The sequence below is a fragment of the Daldinia caldariorum genome, assembly GCF_022478825.1.
Source record: "Daldinia caldariorum strain CBS 122874 unplaced genomic scaffold F4812scaffold_8, whole genome shotgun sequence".
Lineage (NCBI taxonomy): Eukaryota > Fungi > Ascomycota > Sordariomycetes > Xylariales > Hypoxylaceae > Daldinia > Daldinia caldariorum.
In genome coordinates, this window is record NW_025953044.1 from 369,844 (window position 1) to 391,528 (window position 21,685).

General features: G+C 47.1%; 4 protein-coding genes across 4 annotated transcripts; 1 reads left to right on the plus strand and 3 right to left on the minus strand.

Moving 5' to 3' along the window:
* Positions 1-1,297: 1,297 nt before the first annotated feature.
* On the minus strand, positions 1,298-6,309 carry F4812DRAFT_380003 (uncharacterized protein). Its single transcript, XM_047932019.1, has 6 exons — positions 5,825-6,309; positions 5,204-5,766; positions 4,751-5,096; positions 1,643-4,699; positions 1,528-1,588; positions 1,298-1,465 (listed from the first exon to the last, which is right to left on the minus strand). Exons 1-6 carry the CDS (start codon positions 6,021-6,023, stop codon positions 1,444-1,446), a joined length of 4,248 nt encoding a protein of 1,415 aa, XP_047790163.1. The 5' UTR covers positions 6,024-6,309; the 3' UTR covers positions 1,298-1,443.
* A 7,377-nt stretch (positions 6,310-13,686) lies between these two features.
* F4812DRAFT_459135 (Snf7-domain-containing protein) lies at positions 13,687-14,600 on the minus strand (the record flags this gene model as incomplete). Its single annotated transcript, XM_047937486.1, has 3 exons — positions 13,687-13,769; positions 13,848-14,333; positions 14,417-14,600. 3 exons carry the CDS (start codon positions 14,598-14,600, stop codon positions 13,687-13,689), a joined length of 753 nt encoding a protein of 250 aa, XP_047790164.1.
* A 643-nt stretch (positions 14,601-15,243) lies between these two features.
* F4812DRAFT_427838 (CST complex subunit Ten1) lies at positions 15,244-16,423 on the plus strand. The gene is made up of 3 exons (XM_047934133.1): positions 15,244-15,472; positions 15,678-16,209; positions 16,318-16,423. The coding sequence occupies exons 1-2, from the start codon at positions 15,384-15,386 to the stop codon at positions 15,976-15,978; spliced, it is 390 nt and encodes a 129-aa protein (XP_047790165.1). The 5' UTR covers positions 15,244-15,383; the 3' UTR covers positions 15,979-16,209; positions 16,318-16,423.
* A 647-nt stretch (positions 16,424-17,070) lies between these two features.
* F4812DRAFT_380075 (uncharacterized protein) lies at positions 17,071-17,807 on the minus strand. Its single transcript, XM_047932020.1, has 3 exons — positions 17,495-17,807; positions 17,393-17,440; positions 17,071-17,339 (listed from the first exon to the last, which is right to left on the minus strand). The coding sequence occupies exons 1-3, from the start codon at positions 17,615-17,617 to the stop codon at positions 17,112-17,114; spliced, it is 399 nt and encodes a 132-aa protein (XP_047790166.1). The 5' UTR covers positions 17,618-17,807; the 3' UTR covers positions 17,071-17,111.
* Positions 17,808-21,685: the final 3,878 nt, after the last annotated feature.

Sequence of the window (21,685 nt, forward strand, 5' to 3'; positions counted from 1 at the left end):
CTTGGCAACTCTTGCTTCGGTTCCTCGTCCACGGACTCTTCGGCTTCAGCCGTCACAGCGGGCTTAGAGACTGATTTGTCAGGGATATCGTCTTCAGTGGGCTCAGAAACTGCAGGGTCGTTATCCAGCTCATGTGCCGTATCAACAGGAGGTTCTGTTACGGTAGTTTGGTCGCTGGGCTCTGCAGCCTCTGCTTCTTCCTTTTGAGGTTGTTGTAGCTCAGATTCAGGCACCTTGTCTGCGGACAAGTCAACTACCACTGGAACGGTATCATCGGCATGATTTGAATCACTAGAAGTGACGGGCGTGTTGCTCTCAACAGATGCCTTCTCTTCGACAGGGGCTTTGTCTTCAGCGAAAGCCTGGCCCTCTGTAGGCTTGTCATTCGCTGATTTATCTTCCGTTGGGTTGTCTTCGGTAAGGGTTTGATCTACAGATACCTGGATTTCGGCAGGAGCCTGTTCTTGAATGGACTCGGAAGATTCTGGCTCTTCATCAACTTTACCTAGCGTGGCGCTGGCAGACTCTCCTGGACTGTCCTGGCCGTCGTGATCCACTGCCTCTTTCGCCTCGTTTTCCTGCGACTGGTCTGGCACAGGAATTTCGCTTGACAGCTTATCATCTGCATGGTCTTCCGTAGTGATTTCGGTAGATGTTGGTTCAACAGAGACAGTTTCTTCAGCATCGTGGGTTTCGGCGAGCGCCTGGTCGTCAACGGAAGCAGTAGAAGTTTGTTCAACTACCACCTGTTCATTGGAAACCGGCTGGTCCTCGGTAATCCCCTTTTCGGAGGTAGCTGATTCTTCTTGAATAGCCTCATGTGATTCGTGCTCTGGTTCTGGCTGTTCGACGGCAGCTGGCTCGTGTTCGGAGTCACTTTGTGAAGCACCAGAACCAGGGTCTTTATGCGCGCCTGAATCTTGTTCAGCCAGTTGCGGCTCGGTTTGAGCTTCTTTGGTTAGTGATAAATCCTGAGGAACTATATCCTGAGATCCATCACTCTCACGAATAGGCGATTTTGGTGGTTCGGTTGGAGATTCGGTTGGTACGGGTGATGATGCGGGCGCTTGTTCCTTTGCTTGACCAATACTCTCTTCTTCCTTGTTTTCAACCTCAGAACTCTGCGTATCATCGGCGGGTGATTGAGACATGGATTCCGTTGATTCGGTTAATTTTGAGGTATCTAGCTCAGCTTGATCAACATTAGTTTGGTCTTCCAAAATAGTTGGCGGCACTCCGACGATCGCCGGGGTTTCAGGGGAGCTTTTGTCGGATTCATCCTGCTCCCCTGCATCGCCTTCCTCTTTTTTCTCTGGCTTTCCTTCGTTGAGTTGCTTGAGTTGCTCAGGCTCTTCTAGAACCGGGGTTGGGTTTGAGTCTGATTGTTCTTCTTGCCCTGGATCAGAAGACTCAGTAGGCTCGGGGTATCCGTGCTTCTCCGTCTCAGAAGCGACTGATGCCTGTTCTGCCGGTTGATCACCCTCATCAGCGAGTTTCGCGGGCTCTTGGGTTATCTTTTCGCTTAACTCTTCCTCAGGCGGCGAGGTTGGATCTGGCTGTTTCTCGGCTTCTCTAGCTGGTTCTTCTACTGGATCTTCCGTAAGGACCTGAGGTGTTGATTCCGCTTCGGGGCCAGGCTTACTATCGGGTATTTCTTTATTGTCCACTTGTTGGGGCGACTCTGGTTCGGTTGAAGTCTTTGAACTTGGTTCAATTTCAATGACAGGAACAGTTTCGTTAAGATCGGACTCGGACTTGCCAAGAGGTGCATCATTCAGAGCCAATACTTCAGATTCCGGGATTGTTTCGTCATTGTGACTAGCCTCGTCTGCTGGGGTTGACTGGGAAACACTACTGTCCAGCGCATGCTCAACTGGCGCATGCTCGACTGGCGCATCCCCTTCGACGCCCTTCTCCTCTACATTAGGAGAAGGGCTATCTGTATCATCCTTCGGATATGGTTCTTCAGACTCAATGGCTACTTCTGGGTTAGACACATCGGGGTTCATGGGTGTCTCTTCCTTGGTTTCGGTGACTTGCGCTTCACTATCGACCTTTGGCTCTGATGCTTCGGCATTGACATCCACTGGAGTAGGCTCTGAGGGCGTTTTTTCTTCGTCTTGAGGAGCTTCTAAACTTTCGTCTGATTCCGCCTGCTTTTCGGCTTGAATGTTGACATTTGTATCAAGTTCTTGCTTCTCCGTTTCTGGCTGATGTTCTTCTGCCTCAGATGGTGTAGTATCCTCTGGGAGAGACTCCGCGGGTTTCGCGATATCCCCTTCGATGCTTAGGCTGTCAGTGTCTTTAGATTGGGCGCTATTGGATTCATCGTTATCGTTTCCAACAGGCCCCTGGGCCTCAGTGGGAGTAGGCGAATCCTTGTCTTTGTCTTGAGAATCTTTGATAGCGGACTCGGTAGGAGCCGTACTTTGAGGTTCTTCTTTGGTATCTTGTTGCGAATGATCGTTCGGCTCTTCGTCATTTGGTTGTTCTTGCTGCTCTGAAATGTCCGCGGTGCCATCTACTCCACCTTCTGGCTTATCAACAACGACAATGCCATCCTCGGATGATGAGACAGCAGTACTAGCCTCATCTCCGTCGCTCGAACTTTCTGGTTGCTGCTCCGATTGATTATTCTCAGTTGAGATAGCTGGCTCAGGAGAGATTACTTCCTGAATAGGCTCTTCAGCGGGCTTATCAGTGGATGCCGGAGGAGATTCGGGACTCGAATGCTCATCGCTATTATTAGCAGATGGACTCGACTCTAGCGCGGCAATTTCAGGTTCCTCCGCGGACTTTTCAGGTGAGGGTGTCACCTCGTCCTTGGGTGCTGCAAGAGATTCATCCGGGGAAGAAGGGTCGTTTGATAGGCTCTGGTCATTGGTAGCTGGGTCTTGGGGAACGGGCTCCTGAGAAACAGTTCCTTCGGGGGTAGTATCTTGAGAGACGGAGTCTTTTGAGTCTATTTCTTGAAGAACTGCTTCTTCGACAACGGATTCTTTAGAATCCGAATCCTGAGTCTCAAGTTCTTCAGGAGCAAGCTTTTCAGTGACAGCATCTTCAGGAACTTTGGGGTCGGCTTCTTGCGGCATAGATTCTTGAGATTTGGGCTTTTCAGAAACAGGCTCTTGCGCGTCGGTTTTATCAGGGCTAGGATCCTGAGAACCCGAGTTTTCAGCGGGCTCTTCGGCGGCTGGTTCTTGAGATTCTATCTCATTAGAGACCGTGTCTTCGGAAACAGCCTCTTGAGAAACAGCCTCTTCGGAAATAGGTTCCTCTAAGATAGGTTCTTTAAGAGCGGGGTCTTCAGAAACATCTTTTGCTACGAGATCTTCAGAAGATGGGTCTTGAGCGACGTTTTCCCGTGGAGAGGCTGGGGAGACAACTTCTTCAGGGGTATGTTCTGGAGGTATGGGAGTTTCGGAAGTAGGGGCAGTGGACTCCAGAGAGGCTGGGTCTTTGGGAACGGGCTCTTCCGGGATAGCTTCTTGAGAAGAGGGCTCTTGGGTCTTGGATTCTTCAGGAACGGACTTTTCAGTAACGGATTCTTTCGAGACAGTTTCATGGGAAGCAGGTTCTTCTGGAGCGACCGCTTCAGAAGTAGTGCTTTGAGTGGATGCTTCTTCAGAAGGAGGTGCTAGAGGAACTAGCTCCTCAGGAGCGGACGTTTCGGGGGCGGATTCTTGAGAACTAGACTTATCCTGTGCGCTGACTGCGTCAGCGGTGGGGATATCAGTAGGCAGCTCAGGCGCGGGTAGGGGCTCTGTAGCCGTTTCCTCAGGGGGCGCGGACTGCTCTTTAGCTTCGTGGTCTGGAGCAATCTCAGATTCTTGAGATTTGTCTAGCTCTGTGGTAGGTTCTGTAGCAAAACCATCGCCCGCGTCTCCTGTCGAACTTGAACTTGCCTCGTCGGGAACCTTTAAATCGTTAGTCTCTTCTACGGGCTCTACATCGGTTTCAGGAAGCTTCTCCGAGTTATCGTTTGACGGGACCACCGGAGCATCCGGGTCATCCAGAGCCTCCGAAGCATCGGCAATAGCAGAGTCTGGAATGTTTGCAACCCGTTCAGAGGTGTCCGCTTGTTCTTGTTTTTTGACAAGAGCGGAATCTTCCGAGTGTTTCTCTGTTTGGTCAGTAGTTTCACCCTCGGGTGGCTGTGTCGCAGGCATATCCTCTGTGTTTATCGTATCGTCAGTCTCCTCTACGTCCTCCACGGCCTTAGCCACAACTACGGGTTGATTCTCGTTCTCATTAATTTCAGGAAGGTCAGCCGCTCCGGTCTTGTCGGCTTGTTCCTGTGGCTCGGTTGCTCGCTCGTTAGTGTCTGCCGCGGTATCCTTATTCTGGGAAGTTTCTGGACTTTCTAGTGAGACCTCGGGTGGCTCTAGATCATTAGAAGCCTCTTGTTTGATAGCTTCGCCACTAGGCTCATCCTTGGTACTAGTTGATTGTACCGCCTCGCCAGCCGCGGCGTCCTCGTCACTTAGTTCAGGTGTAGGATCCTGAGGATCTTTGGACTGGTCGAGCTTTTCGTCTGCACCGCCAGGGGGGTTTCCATCGGCTAATGCCTCATTCGCCTCTTCGATTTCGGCTTTTTGTGTACCTTCCGACTGCTCCAATTTACCGCTTTCCTCGACTGTTTCCGCATCCGCCTTTGGTGTATCTGGAGACTCATTTATCTCGATGGCGGCAGCTGAGTCTGACTTGGAATCAGATGTGCTTCCGGGTGCAGTATTTTCAGGTTTTATACTATCTGCTTTTGGATCCTGCCCGAGGGCGTCCTTTAACTCCTCAGACTCAACTGTTGACGCATCCACAGCTTCCCCTGTCTGAGGCTCCGATATAGCTCCTTCGTCTGTGGTTGGTGTAGTCTCTTGGTCGTTGCTTTCGCCGGGATGCTCCCCAATGGTTTCGCAAGCTCCACTCGGATCCTGCTCGCTTGCGTCCGGCTTTGATTCCTCGTTACTGGGGTTTGGTGCGTCCGGTCCTTGTACATCCGCAGGCGCATCGCCCTCAGCAGTACTGGTTGGATGTGCATCAGCAGTTACATCCGCCTTCTCTAATTGAGGAGACTTGGATACATCTGCCTCGTGGACCTACGATATGTCAGTAATTCTCGATGACGTTATTGTCAACCTAGTTTGATCCTGTGTAGGCTAACGTTTACATATGAAGGCTGAAATTTTCAGAGACTTGAACTCACAGTATCCGACGCCGGTTCTGTTGCTTCTTGCTCGCTAGGCTGTTCGCCTGAAGGTACGTTTTCTGGCTCGGCCGGTGGTGAGGCCTCAGCCTCAATTGCCTGCTCATCCTTCGCCTCTGCTAGTTCACCCCCATCAGGCTTCCCAGGGGGTTCAGGAGGCTCAGAGGGCTCGGAAGGTTTAGATGAATCCGAGTTTTGAGGTTCTGGTGATGGGGATGTGTCCTCTGGTTCATCAGCCTTATCCTGAGGAGGCTCGGCTGGGACAGCTTCTGATGCTGGCGGCAGCGGTGGTTCTGACGATTCGGCGTTTGCCGTCATCTTGGCATTTTTCGCACTCTTTTTGGCCTTGTCCCTTTCCCTCCTCTTGGCTTGTTTTCTTTGATTTGCTGTGAGTGGCAAACTAGGTTCCTTCTCTGGAGCTGGTTCTTTTAGCGTAGGTGATTTTGCCTTTTCTTTCTTCGCCTTATGTGATATTACGGCAGGTGAGGTTATCGTGGGAGAGGAATTGTAAGGTGCTGGAGGCTCAAACTGCTTTTCATTTACATCGTATTCCGGCTCATAATCTGTAGAGCGTATTAGCGCAAACAATTAAAATCGCAAAGATTTATTCATATAGGTTACCTTGGTCTACGGCTTCTTCTTCTTCTTCTTCTTCTCCTTCTTCTTGCTCTTCTTCTTGCTCTTCCGGCCCTTGAGAATTAAAATACGTTATTTTCGAATAGTCGGCTACTTGAACATGCCCTGGATAGCTAGCTACTTTAACGTTTGCATATGGATTGATCCGGGCAGGGCTATACGAAATTCCTCCTTTATCCGACATATTCCGCCGGTGCGTGAAATTCACGTCTTACCCGCGATTGAAAAATAAAAAATTATACCAGTTATGCCCTATGCAGAGTGACGAGTTTGATGCGGGTATTTGCAGAGGCTCTAGTGAAGCTATTGGGCGACCGAACTGCCAAATACAGCTAATACTGCTGCTACTGGGTATCTGGACCCAAACCAAACAAAATGCGACGACTAGATGAAAATAGAGCGGACCATGTGGGCTCTACCTATGAAAAATAATTACGGTCCTGAGAATGGATGGAAGGGGAATGAGTTGACTGGACAGAAGATGGGCGTATGGAACGTAAAGAATTCTCTCAATATGCGAACTCGGAACGATAAATGACGTTTGGAAGAACGAGACCAACCGCAGCCTGTACCTAAGGTAAGACGTGCACACTGCACGCACATAATCGATAGCTACGGTACATTATCGAGCACTACCTACCTCATGTAGGTACTGGTTATCGAGCCGGACTACTTGGATGAGACATGAGGCAATACCCCACGGTTTGGTTGTAGCAAAGTGGAGCGAGATCTCACGCTTCTGTGACCCATGTCGTGCTTAAGAGCCGCGGATGGACACGAAGGTATTGGCGCCACGTCGCGAAGGGGGTTGGGCTAGTGTAGGGGTTGAGATAAGATCTGGATCTGGAGCCAAAGTAGTCAATCGCGAAATTTCCAAGCAAGAGGCAATGCAATCGTTATAACTCGACAAGGAAGTTAGTAGCGGCCCAACAATCAATAGGAACTGCAAGGAGACGGAATAAGAATGGGGTCAGACCCACGTAGAAAAGCTCCGGGAGATGGGATTAGGTGGTTGGATGTAAGGTTGGATGGCTGAAAGGCGGAATGGGATGGATAGGGAGGCGAACGAAAAGTTCGACAGCATGACGCACGACCACTTGGTCATAGCCAGGAGCGAGATATTCAAAGATAACCTCTGATGCTGACTACGCCTCGCGAATGCAACGATACAAAGAGGCATCGGCATCGTATGTAATAAGTGGTTTCTGAACGGCTTCTAAATGGTCCCCTCAATTGGCCGCGGTGGGTGAAGCCGCCTAACCGCTAACCGACAGGACCAATGCAGCTTGCATGATACGGGATTAGTCTTATGTGCAACGTGGTCGTCCTCGTTGGCTTGAATTATGAGCAGATTGATGGATCCGGCAGCGGTAAAACCAATCACTCAGCAAGGCGAGCGGGGTGGGAATTGATAAAGCTTTTATTGGACCGAAAAGGTTGGATGAGATCTGTCTTGTCCCTCGATTGTCCTGTCTAATTGAGGTCCGCCCGCAACCCGCCAGTGTGGCAAGTGAGGAGATGGTGCAGCTCGGCGCGAGCGATTAGAACCAAAACAAAAAAAGTTGTAGAGTTTTGGCAAGTTACAAGACGAGTTTAAACACGATTAATTGACAAATAATGGGGGTCAATTGGGGTTAATTGATTGCTGAGCGGCAATAGCCTATCGATAAGAACAAAGCTTTTAGGTTAGGTACCAGGTAGGTAGGTACCTTAGGTAGGTGCGGACAGAGTCCCTATTGACATGGCCTTATCACCCTGCAGAATCCTGATTTTAGGTATTGTACCTCAAAGCCCACCTACAGCTACCTAGGTAGGTAGGTACCTGGTAGTACAATACAAGTTGCTATCAACCATTTTTTCGAGCCCAAAACTGTCCGGTTTCATCAACAATATCCGAACAAACTTGCTATTTTTTAACCCTGCTTCATCGGGTATCCATTCATGCCATTTTCCCAACGACAACTAGGTCACTATTATCTACCCCTGTTCCTACTAACAAAAGGAACCCCATGGGGGTGCGCGGGAGCCATTAGCAAAGACCTTCTAGTAAGCGTAAAGAACGTACAATACTATAAAGTATACACAAGCATCATGGGGGAGGGGGGTGGTCTGTAATACAGTTATCAAAGCCCATCGCGTGACCGTTATAATATTACGAGAGATCAAAAGCCTTGCCACCTCATCTGTACTACCCGCGTGGAAGCGTTTGAAGTCTTACTAGGCGTTGCTATCGAGGCAAAGGGTACGACGTAGTATCATATCTCGTGCTATTCACATGGGATCCCGTACTGTTCTAGAAGAAACGGCTAAGTGCTTTCTAGGTATATCGGCACATGCTGTATAACGATGTATTTGTAAGGCAAAACCTACATAGATGTAGAGGCACATGTGAAATACCCCGCATATCTACACTAGGAGGTAGATATCCGCGAGATAGGCATGAAGAGAAGATGATATTTTACTGATCTTAGAAGTATCGAGTTTGATCAGTCCAGCCTCACGAGGGATATGATACCTGGCCAGTATAGTCGCCAATGAAGAGATCAACATCTATCGCCCCTATCTCCGTGTCCATGACACAATAAGCAGTGGAAACTACCTAAACTTATGTTAACATCAGTTCAGGACTACCTAGGAGAAATAGCCGAGAATGATGCACCATACATTCGCTTCTTCCACAATCCTTCATTCCCCTCGATATTAGGGTAGATATCAGTAGATCCAACGGCGAGATTTACCTTCGGAAAATTCCACGTCTTACCGTTTGCATCAATAACTTCGAAGGGCGTGGCATCTTTCTTGGCGACTTAGGTACCAACAACGTCGGCGAACTAGATAGTCGAGCAGTTCTCCATAATATTCTGCCTAGCCGCGTTGTGATACTCCTCGGGGCTCTTATGATCCCAGGGAAGAATCATGTGCATATGGCCGGCCCTGGCGTCCCGGTAAGTTTTAGAATACAAGACCACGGCTTTATGCAACTGACAAGCTTAAGTATTAGCTGCCGTTAAGCCAACTGGTCCTCCACCGATAGGCAATTGCCATACCAATGAAGTTCATAATTTGATGCGTGGATCTAGTGTTGTCAGTGCCGGGGAGCTCAATGGATAAGGGAGACTTGATGAGTTTCGAGGACAGCTTAGAATAGCTTGGGAATAATTATAATGTTAGGTTAGGTGCCAGGTAAACATTTCGACCTTATTTGTACCTAATGCTAAATTTACCCCTTGCTTGCTCCCCCTTATTCCTCCTTGCTCTTGGCAATAGCGGCAAACCGGGAGACTTCTCACCACTGATAACTTGTAACATCACTGAACAATATAAACTGAAAATCTTTTTTCTACTTGGTGGTTTGTTTGGTAAAGTTAAACATTTTCTATTATTTATTTCTTTGTAGCTTCAAGTAAGATGTACATTACCTATCACATATCAAGCTATATTTTATTTTACATGACGCCGTCTTCTTTCTTTCGTAACCTGTGCACGTCAGATGCAATGACAAGCCGATTTTTTAAAGATATGCCAAACTCTGCTAGATTTCAAATTTAACTAAGAAATTCAGCTTATAGAAAATATACGTGCAAATCATCTTTCGCTTTTATCATTCATATGTTCTAGGTTTCGTAGAGCCCACTAAGTGTTGTGTTGAAGCTATTATGCCATGTAAAGACGGTGCCTAGATGAACACCACTCTGGTCCCTCTGTCCCTAATAGTCGATGATACCTTACTATGCAGGTAGGCAAAGACATAATCAAAACTTCGTCCGAGTGATACTTTACATTCGCTCCTGTGATATTCCCAAGAAGAAATACCGGAACTTTGTCTCTTATTGGTCTGGTTTCAGAATCCGACTTTAACTGTAACTCTTTGATTAGCTTAAGTACCGAAGTTAATATCAAACAACAGCCTCCGTTTCTCTGTTACTTCCTGTCACGTGGTAGAATCAACGACATGACAACAACTTCGCTACTCCAAGAGGAATTTCAACGCAACGATGAAAGCCTCTTGGCCACACGGAACCTGTCAAAGCTGTCCACTGTTCTGAACTTCTTATTCAAGATCCTAATATTAGGTAGGCAAGTACATTGGTATTAGAGAATAACCATGCCAACTGCCATACGTAGAGAGAATACTAGAAACAGTAACTACATTATTATAATAGAAGTGACATATGTATCTCTTGCCTCCCTACTCTCCTTCGAAGACCCCGGGTCCCCTTTACCTATGCTAACCCTTAGGTACTTACCCTTGGAGGTTGAGAGCCACAGAAGCAAAACGTCCTAAAGCTAAGATCGACGAGCTAAGCTCTACGCAAGTCGTATAGTCAATGCGAGCCGTTGCTAATATATTAACCTAAGGCACCTCCTACCTTGTTTACCTTCCCTACCTTCCCTACCTTCTTTAATTACCTTTCTTTCCCTTTCCTTTCCTTCCCTCCCCTTCTCTTTCCTTCCCCTCCCTTCCCCTCCCTTCCTTCCCTTCTTTACTTCACTTTGCTTCCTTGCTTTCCTTTCCTTAACTTCCTTATTTTTCTTAAAAATATATATATACCTTCTTTACACTCCCACCCTTCCCTTCCCTAACTTTCTTACCTGATTTACATTCCTACCCTTCCTTAACTTCCTTACCACCTTCACACAAACTCATCTCCTTCACACTCTATTGGTTTATTAAGTACACACACTACACCTGACCTCTTATATTAGGTACACTAGGATATTACAGAGGCAAGCAATACACTACCTCGATGTATTTTCCTTCTACCTATGAGCATTGCCTCGAGGCAGCTACAATTTCCCACTCCCCTTTTCCTACCCAGTAAAGAGTCTGATCAACAGCATTTGATCATAACATACGTTTGCATCATTTCGTGTTGAGTCATCGCAACTTCTTCAGAATCGAAAGATTCCTTGATTACCTCCTACCCACCTCTATTATTTCTACTTGCCCATAACTCTTTACTTTATTCCTAACATCACACCGGCCTTCATCTGTTGGAGACCACGCCAAAGCCAATCAATATAAGGTTAGGTACCTACCTAAGGTATACTGTGGTGCCCAGAATCGCGCATATTTGCACGTTCTTTATTGAAACTTCACCTTGGTACCACTTTGGAGGGCTGCCATGCTCTGCCCTGAACCAAAGAAACCAGAAACCGCAAATGGGTTGATAGCCCATTTACAACACTTTCCAAGGAAATCATAGTTTCTTGTTTCTCCACACGACTATAGCGCACGGACTGACGAGCTTTCCACGTCTCGAACCTCGAGCTGTACTACCCATTGATACAAGCATTGACAATGACACCACGTAACCTGCCACAAGGTGGAAAGACAAACGTGGGGATATCCATAGGTCCCTCAGCCGGATGGAATACGAAGACGATGTTTACGATCATTGCCTTTGAAGCTGTAAGTCAATCTCACTCATGATATCCTTTCCTACCTGATAATTGCTGACAACCCCAACGTGCTGCTAAACTTGAGTCTTGAACTCGCCATTTCAGCCAAGTTTAGCCATATCATAGTACTTGGTTAAAAACCAGTCCGGCGTTACCGGCATACATGCTGTCGTGATTACTTTAATCTGTGAGTTCCCCTTATTGCTATTCTATTAGATGTAATTTTCTAATTATCATGTTGCAATAGAATCACCAAAGACGCGACGTCGTTCCTACACTCAACTAAGGAAGTCAAGGTGCCTAAAAGGGCTACTATCTACAGAGCTCAATGCATAAGTCCGTTGAATATAAAATAAGGAAGGAATGCCACTTCCGACAGTATAAGCATACCCAGAGATAGGAACTCTATTAAGGTGCTACAGAATCCAACGAAGTAGAGCACTACTATTAAATCAGCCTAAATCCTAAAAGTTTCTATTAACCAAAACACCCCTTCTCAAAAGAGCTTGGGGAAAAGTGGTGACAGCACCTTGTGCAAAGGTATGTTAACTCACCTCCAATTTTTCATGACCCATACTAAACATTTAAACAGCACCGCAATTTATCAAGGCGAATATTTCAACGAACAGTCCGAAGGTCACACGTTCTTTTTCCCGTCTATTCAACGGGGAAACTTCAAGATGCGGGGTGATCAGGGTTTCGGCGACTGCGTGCCACACTTGAAACAGGGACAGTACTTATTTCATATTTCACTACTGTGACAATCCCCTTGTTATATGCAAACAACCTTCGAGCATCCCCTCGGGATCAGGGTCACAACATCGTTGCCGCAACTGGAACAATTGGCAGACATATTGTCGAGATACCAGCACATACCGGTACTGATTTCTTTGGGAATTCAGCGCGCGACGGGTAAAAGTCCGCGCAACACCCCAGCAAGACAAGGGGTTCAAGAGCTCTGGCAATTTTGCAATCGCCAGGGCTCTAGACGAGACATCGACGACGAAGAACTTATTTATTCTTGGCACAGAAATATTAAGTCCATTGCCCGTATGTATGCGTCATTGGCTTCGACTCGAGCTGCCTGGGAGCCTTGGGGGTAATTCGAGGAAATTCCCCACACATATTTCAACTGTAGTGACCGCTTCGAGAAGAGCCTCAGAGCCTTAGAGAGGGCGTATATACACGACGTCGACACTATGAGAAGATTGGTTGAAAACTCGAACCGAGCACAAGTGGAATATCATCGCAAGCTTTACAATGACCTCGCGAGAGCATAGTCGGCTTTTAAAAGTAAGACTCTGCACCGGGGAAGGGAAACGACAAACTACAACCATGATTCTTGTCCACTGGGATATTCCAAGAACATACAAGGAAGGCTCAGAGCAGGATAAGGGTCCAGATCCAGAGTGTAACGTCGCTGAGCATGCAGTAGGTAAAACAACTTCGTTGTTCCGCAAGGAACTCTAACTACAGTAGCTTTGAAGCCAAAGCTATATACAGAATAACTCCTTTGTTCCAAGGAGTCTCGAGCGAGACTCATGACACAGAGCCCTGAAGCTGGTCGAAAGTAGAAGTCATTCTACTTGCGCCTTGCGGAGCGTCAAAGTTGTGTCTAAACGGTTCGGGTTCACCTCTAGAAAGCAACTTCATGCTCTAGAAGACCTTCAAATTGGGTAATGGATATGCACCCGACAACGAAAGTTGACGATGAAGATCTATCTGATTGAAGTTTCCTGCCTATTAAATTCTGTCATTTGGCTGAGACAAAAACACCCATGTTCAGGTACCTCCTAACCTGGATGGTTTCTATCGATTAAAACAAGAGACATTATAATATTATGTACAGTCCCATTAGAAAGACAGTTAACGCGTTTGAGATGAAAACATTAGATACACGGAGTTACGAAGACAGGGAATACGGGAAGAATGCATATGCTTCAAAGATGGTCTCGCGCCAGTGACATTGTTACGAGCAAAAATTTATGTAGATACCTAGACTACTCATCTCCCGTCCACTAACTGGATGTGCTGAAAAAAAATATGTAACTGCCAATGAAGCACCACACCGTATAGTCTTCTCACAACGCCAACGCCGTAATCAGGAACAGGGGAAGAAACAAAAAATAAACATGACTCGGAAAGAGACTGCTAATGCATCTAACAACTTCACCCGGAAGACCGGTTATGAGGTGATCCAAGCTTCTAGTTTCCGCGCAACTCGAAAGCTACCTCCTACGTAGGCACCTATCAAGATCTCGTCGCCGCCCCCTTCTCCCCTTGTGCAATTCATTCGTCCATTCTAGACTTCTCTATTATTACTTACTACCCTAAGGTTAGGTAGTTATTCTTACTAGGATCCAAAGCTTCGCGATGGTGATGGCTTAACGCGAAAAAGGCAAAGCAGGTCAGGTAAGTAGGTTATTTGGGGTTAAGTTGCTTCTTCACATGGCCATCTCGGCTTGCAACTTGCGCAGTTCTGCTTCGTCGTCGTCGTCTTCTGCGACGGCCTGGGGTTTGGTTTGGACTGTTCAAGGGTATTTAGCAGATGCGGGATAGAAAGAGTATTATTAAAGGGGGAATATATATATATAGGTAAGCTTACTCTCTGTGTTTCCAACCGCCGGCATCCTGTGAATAGCATCCGACACGGGTACGGTACCGGACTCGAGCATCTTCTTGTCGAGCTGTTCCTGCATGAGCGCGTCCAGCTCTTCGTCCAGCTCGGTGTCGTCCACCGTCTCGCCGATGTGCGCGCTCGTGATGGCCGCGACGATCTCCTCGCTGAGCGCGTTCTGTTCTCGGAGTTTGTCCCTAAGTTTATCCTGGTAAGCTGCATTGTACACCGGGAGGAGAAGGAGGAGGGTCCGAAGACCGAGGACGTACATTGTCTCGTCGACCTTTTCCGGCGTGAGCTTCCCGTGGATATCGCGCATCGCCTCGCCCGCCCTCTGCATCGCGGCGAGGGTCTCGCGGTTGATGTTGGCCGACTCGATGGCGTTGATTTGTTGTTCCAGCGTGCCGATCTGCGATATTGTCTGCTCGAGGCTGTGCTCGTGGCCCTTCTTCCTCCGCAGGGCTGCTTTCGCGGCTGTTGTTTCGCTCGCGTGTCAGTTTTTTCAAAGCGCGCGCGACGAACCAAGTGTCATAAACAAGTCAAGAAAAATAGCTTACCGGCTTTATTCGTGTTGACGTGCTTCCTGGCGATGGCGTCTTGCTCCTCCATCTGCGCCATCAGGTGCTTTTCGCGCTTCTGCAGCATCTCGAGCTGCGACCGTAGGCCGAGGATCGCATTTTTCGGACTGTCCTTCTTCTTCTGAGCGGCGCTTCCGCCGAACCAGGCCCAGACGCCAGACATGGTTTTGAGAGGGGGAGAGAGAGGGAGAGAACGCTGTATCTATCGGAGCCGACGTCGATCGAGGGTGCTGGGATATACGATTCGGATAGGTAAGGTCTTCGAATGTGATACGCCGGTGAGGCTATCGATCGCGGGGTAGAATTAACGATATATAGCCTCGTAGCTAAAAGGGAGATGATGACGTCGCCTTTCTTATTATGTCTTCGTCAAGTGTGTATGGTTGTCGAGCGAGAGAGAGACAGAGAGGGGATTTAGGCGGTATTCGAAATGGCGAAAGGGAGTTGTTAGCTGTCACGAGATTGTTTTGAAGGTCTAGGCAGATAGGATAGGATGGATGGATATGATGCAAGCAAGTCGTTTCCTTTCGGGTCCATCAGTCTAGTATTAGGTTAGCAGCAGACCAGGTAATGAGTACGTAGAACGGATTGGATGACGCCGCAGCCGACAAGGGCACAAGGGCGACAGGGGGCAACGGCAAGTCCCCACAGACCCCGGTGTTTATCCGGATTAGTCAGTATGTAAATTATCCTAAGCAACCAATGAATAAAGACAATAGGGCGAGTTTTATCCAATAGATGGCCGAAGTGTAATATCTTGTGCTATTTGAGTCCGGTATTATGTACACATGGGCAGTTAATGAAGCATTTATTCCTTATGCATTGCATTGTCTCCTAAGAAAATCCCCTCTTCGTAATAGATGAATCTACCTAGACCTATCAATTGGTTTCTTCTTTTAACCTCTCCAACTTCACCACCGTCAATTCTCTATATTTTTCTTAACCAATGTCTAATGGTCCTCTTCCATCGGTACGCTGCCTCCTTTCGCACCTTTCCACGAAACACGTGGGGGACAAGGTCAGGTTTCTTGGGTGGTAAGACTCTTTGCTTTTCTTTTTCCTTTTCTCCTCATCTTATTTGCGAACGGCCTTGCAACACCTCCGCAATCTCTGGCAGCCATTTAAGATTTTGTAAAATTTATGACAATACCTAGTTCTTGAATCTTAGAGGAGAACGAACAGACCCCTTAACCTTCTAGTCTTCCTCATACAAGCGTGTGCACTAATACAACATTATTAGCGTGACTGGATACTCAACCCGTTCAGCCACATTGAGTCTTCAGCACGAATATCCAAAGGGCACCAAGGCCAGAGTCAGTGCCGATGTTACACTTCTTCTTGAGAACCTCAATTCCGAACAAACGGATATTGGTCAATGGGTTCATATCATAGGATACATCACATCCATCGACAAGACGCTTGTTAAAACCACGGTGGGATCTAATACAGAAAACATCGGTGTTCAGGTCCTGGTTCTTTGGATTGCCCGTGACTTAGACATCTCATCATACGAGAGCTCGTTCATTTCCGAAACCGAGTGACCACACAAGAAGGCCCAACCAGACAAATCATCCAGCATCTTCGGACATGCATAGCAGCGCGGCATACGAAGTGATGCATACCACTCGCAGAACTGTCGGTGTGCTTACAAGGCTCTAGGACCTGGACAGCAGCAATCACTAAATGATTTAGGATCTGCGTGCATTCGGAGTTGCTTCTCCCTCTTTGCTTTGGCATAAACATAATCACGAATCGATTGCTCGAGATGATAAGTGGGTAATTTCATCTTCGTGTCAATTGGTATCGTTGCGTTGCTTAAATGTCGCTTGTTACGGACTGCACTCTAGCGAGAAGTTTGCTCATTGCAGATTCATATATAGGTGATGAGCTGGTGAAGTTCTTGATGGGCTTTCGCAAGCGCTCGAAGACTATGCCAAGAGCCACCGCAGCCAACCCTGGCATGTATGCCAACTCAGCAAAACTAATACAATTGAAACGCAGCTGTTCTTTAAGAGAGATAGGCTCCGATCGATCTCCGGTACTACCTTGCTTCACAAAAGCTCCGCTCTTGGCTGGTCGCGACCTTCCGACCGCCTGAATGTTGCAGGTTCTGCGGTAAACCCCTTTGATTGGTAGCTAGGCCGAGTAAACAAAAAAAAGGGGCTGCTATATCGAGCATTATATCTACATATCTACCTAACCTCAGCACCTCGACTCTACAAGGTATGGTCCGCTTACCTGCACGACTTCTGCATGACATGCACAAAACACAAGGAGTAAGATGCTTGGTGTAAGATGCTCGGTGTAAGCCAATTGGGGGGCAATGTTTCGCCAAAAACGGCTTTAGCTTCTTTGGCTTGTTGCGGTAGACTGGACGCCTTATGTATGCAGACAACCATTGAACTATCGCCTTTCAATCTCCAAGATCCACAGAGGCTTCAGCACTGCCAGATGGCAAACCCTCGCTGGCGGACTACTTCTTTCTGCAGCTTTCAATCTCGGAACAACCCATTCTCAACCAACTTGGAGCCGCCCAAATCCTGCCCGGTGGTGGGACGCATTGCCCTCGAGTCTTTTGCGTACCTAACCTAGGCTTTCCCGCCCGTCCCACGACGTATTTGCGTTACATCGGCGATCTGCTGCATCCCCAGACAGTTCGCAAGTCTGCTAAACCTCATTTCCGGGACATTTCACCACCTTTCTTGTCATCGTATGGTCGGCGAGAATTATGAATCCTTCGATCTTTTCCGCGGCGCTTCGGTCCCTCTGCAGATCCCCTGGATATCAAGATTGGCTGATGCAATGGGCGCTTGAGCGGTTTCTCGGGATTCGATTGTGAGCGCGCTGCCGCCTCCTTTTCCCACATCTCTTTCGATTTTAAGCAGATATCGTCTATTTGTTCCTACACGCAGGTTAATATCGATGACAACATTCGCGGCGAGCGGAATTCCCTACGTCTGTTAAGCATGGCCCGGGTGTTTGGATCAAGTAACCTTCGGCTCCCTAGAAGCACGAGTCAGTGCACTATGCGCAGCGCCGTTATTGTGATCGTCCTACCTCTCGAGTGTACGGTCTGACAGTCGCATCCGGCCCTAGATAGTATTGGAGCTCCTGGGTGATGACCTTCTTGTGAATGTCTAGATGCGGAATCCAATATTTATTCATGGGAGACGATGCCATCTTTCGAGCGTATGCCGTATGCTGATGAAAGACGAAATGTCTTAAGAAAGCGTTGGAGCTTGGCACGAAGTTGGTCAACGGGGCTATTTATGGGAGAGTCCTAACAACAGTTGCGCCTCACGAGCTTAGCGCAGACCGTTAAGCAGCAGCGCAACACTATCGAATGTCTAGTATATTTTATCCTCACACCGCCCTCAACGCGGGATAGAGGCTTCAATAGCTGTGTATTTATGTTGCCCGACTTGCCATACCTTCGTCTCGAGTGCGACTGTGGTCCGGTAGGTGCATACATACACAAAGGGATGCAGGTTCGCCTCACTTACACGCCCCATTTTTTGGCGATGACGAATAAGCATCGCTCATCTGCCCATGGTATAGGACATGGAATATCCACAACTTACACCTTGGGATTGGCTCTCATTGCTTAATTTTCCTTTGCGGTCAGTACTGTATCTGGATCACGTTGCAGTACGCCCCCCCTGCCGATACCGAACTCTTACCTCAGGTACCTATTCTTACGAAACTTTGTCACGCATTCACGCCCGAGCATGCGTATGCTTAAGTATTAGGTGCCCTACCAGGGGTTATTTTCATCTTTGTGGCGTTTTTTCCTCGTTCCTTGACAAAAGCCAATAAGGGCATCAATAAGCAAGGTATGCGCATTTCACTACGATGATCTCTTGATAGAGTCTATCAGGCGTCAGGAAACGAATTGAGACCGGCCTACTTTAAATTCCGTTTACTAGTTGCGATACGGAACATTGGATTTGATAATTCGATATTGCTTCCATCTGGCTCCCGGCTCACGCTCCACGGGTCATCTGACCCGAATCGGGAAGTTACACTATTTGACTTACCTACCTAGTCCATGAGTGCCTCATCCTCTTTCCTTACAAGGCTTTCCATCGGTTCGGGATACATCGTCGAAACTTATTTGCTTAGCCCGATTCATTAAGTACCTCCTGCAGTTATTATCAGCCGAAAACTAGAGAAATATCCCCAGTTTCAGGCTGACGCTGGGGTGACATCAGGGTTCAAGGAGAAATCCAATCCCGAACTTGAAATCTCGCACCCCTAAATTCATAATCTTATGTAATACGGTACCATCCCTCGTACTACTTTTCCTATGATGTGGTTGGCTTGCTTTCAGCTGTTATGCTGGCAGTTTTATATGTGAGTGTGACCGACTCCGCGAGATGCCACTATAATATGGTATGTTATCTAATATTTCCAGTTTTTCTTTTTTTGTTTATTTTTATTCCAATGCTAACTGCATGCTTATCGTGCTGCATGAATATATTATAAAATAATAGCTTATTTGAAGCGCAAACAGCGCTTCTGAAGAACCAACCACACGCACGACGGCTGCTTGCGGTTCAACGCACTCTCAGATTCTGCATTGATTTGTTTACACGGCCACTTCGTCATTCGTTGTAGATATATCTTACGAGTGAACGTGATCAAATGTGCTACTCACCACAGCCAGCAGTAGAGAGACTGGGCAGAATCAGAACGTTGCTTCTTGGAGACAACTTCTTCGTTCGCCTATGGTATTTGTTTTATCTGGAAGCAACTTAAACCTTCTAGTCTAGTAGCTCGGCCCAGTAATATTGGCATATTGGTCCTTATTCCCCGAAAAGATAACCGTCTCGTGTGTGAAATTGCCGGTCGACTACAGAGGATTGATCAATTAGCAATATTAGCTATCGCTCCGTAAGTGCGAGAGGCCTCTTCGGCAGTATGTTGATCATGTAATTCTTCTGTCATTTAATAACGGATGTATCCCAAGGGCGCCGCGCTCCCCCTATGGTAGGTCTCCGCTTACATTCCCGCAGATTTGACGTATTTACCATATGATTCTCGCAGTAGAAGTCATTATTAGAACCTATCGGCGGACACGGGGAGAAAATACGTGGCATATTACTCTAAATAAACACTTCTACAACAGCGGCCTATTGAAGTGGCTTAATAGGACTAATAAGAACATTGGCAAATAAGCTCAATACGCTTAGACGAATGCAAGCGTACCTTACCTATGGAAATAACAATTCCAAGAGTAAGCAGCTGCACTTTTGTTTCCTGGTCTCGGGTCGGCCCCATAAGGAAGGCCGGGTGACGGAATTGAATAGAGTAGAATAGAAGAGAATAGAAAAGGGGTAAAATGCCACCCCTATTCCCATGTCAAGACCTACACGCGTAAGAAGATGATAGTTTCGCCAGATTTCATCCGCTTCATTTCCCTCGCCTACCTATATTTTCATCGCTAATTGCCATCTCTCGCACATATTCTTCAGCGCGTGTTTGTTCTTCGTCCTAATGTCTCTCGGAGCAATACCAGACAGATCCTGGCACGGCAAACGTGATGCAGCGCGCTGTCCGCATCGTCGTGGCTACCACAGCCCTAGCAGCATGTATCATCAAGGCCAACTGCTAGAAAGCGCTCAAAGGAGCATTGAAACAGGTAGCTAGCTAACTTGGACAATATACTTGAACAGCTTGCCCCGACTTCCTGGACCCTGTGTGCAAGACCCTACAAATGGATTGCCATTTTTTTTGGTTCAAAGATTGATCTCGCATTCTTTAAACACCTTATACCTACTCGCAATTTTGGGTCGGATCGGCCTAAGTCTCGGCTTCCTAAGGAGCTGGCTCTTCGCCATTTATAGAGTCAAACAGGTGAGTCCTCAAGCATAGCACTTGGACCTAGCCATCCATTACTGTCAAGGTTCTGGTAGAGATAATTGTTGTTGCACAAAGGGAAAAGGGAACCAGTAGGTAGTCCCTCATCTAGCTACCTTCTATACACGATGGTGACCCACCAGGGTCTATGTTATAGGACCGTACCGTGACAACTACCTATGGTAAAGCTCGAGACTGGTACGTAAAGGGGTTTATGAGGCGGGGTACGTACTTATTTCCCCGTTCTTTGTCATCATCATCATCATCATCTTGAAAAGGTTTCCTTTACCTAGGATTTGAGCGTCTTGTATTTCTGTTTGAATATGGGAGACTGTAGCTACAAAATCTTAGGTACCTATCGCTCAGATACAGTTCAAGAGGTGACTTCATTAGTTCACGTAGCTTAGTTAGGCTAGGTTCAGGTAGTTACCTCCTTATTGAGCGAAGAATAGGCGATGCCTAGATCTCAAGTATGTCGATATGTCTCTATGGCGGGTTAACAACGGAGCACTTCGCTAGATTAAAGTAAGGGGCATTATTCTGGGTCTGTTTATCATTCTCGAAGATGAATGGAGATATAGGTATACGATCCGTCTACTGGTAATTATCTCTCCTCGTTTTCCATACAATATTTTTTATGGACAGTGGAATTATAGCCGATTTCTACCCGCTCTCTTGGGTAAAGGCAAATGAGCAGCTAGGAAGTTTTCAGCAGATAATAAGTTGGAATTATCATGCCGGTACTTGGGTAGGTAGATCCCCATGGCAAACGCTAGTATACCTGTCTTACGCTTGGTTAGGATCAGTTCATGGGAACAGGCTTTATATACAGTGGCGATACCAAATAAGTCGCAACTCATGCCAACCTACCTGGTTTTACGCAGACCATATGAGCCTCTTACGCCAAGTGTCTTCTTATAATAGAGTGGTGTGCATTTTCAACAGGTAGTGAATTACAACATAATGTTGGCTCGCTCTGTTTGGACCGCCCTTTTCATGACGTGATCGCTAATACATACCTAGCGTCCCATTGGAGAGGCTCAATTCGAAGTGTAACATGCTGGGCTTAACCTTTTAATATTGCCATTGAAGCTCTTGTATACCTATGAATAGCACTTCGTGGATCACCGTAGAACTGATAGATAAATTTGAAGATCATATCTGGTTTTTCTTCTGCTGTGCCTCTTTGTAAGTAGTTCCGTAATAGTGTTGTCGGCAAGAGAAATAATAAAAGGGGGATGTGTATCCACTTACACGCTTCAATAGCTTATTTCAGGAAATGTTTGCTAAGCAGGCGAGCGTTTAGCCAGACTGATTAAAAGACCATGCTTTGCAAGAGACAAAATTATAGCTTGGCGTATGAGTTGAAATGGACCTCATGGATTTTGC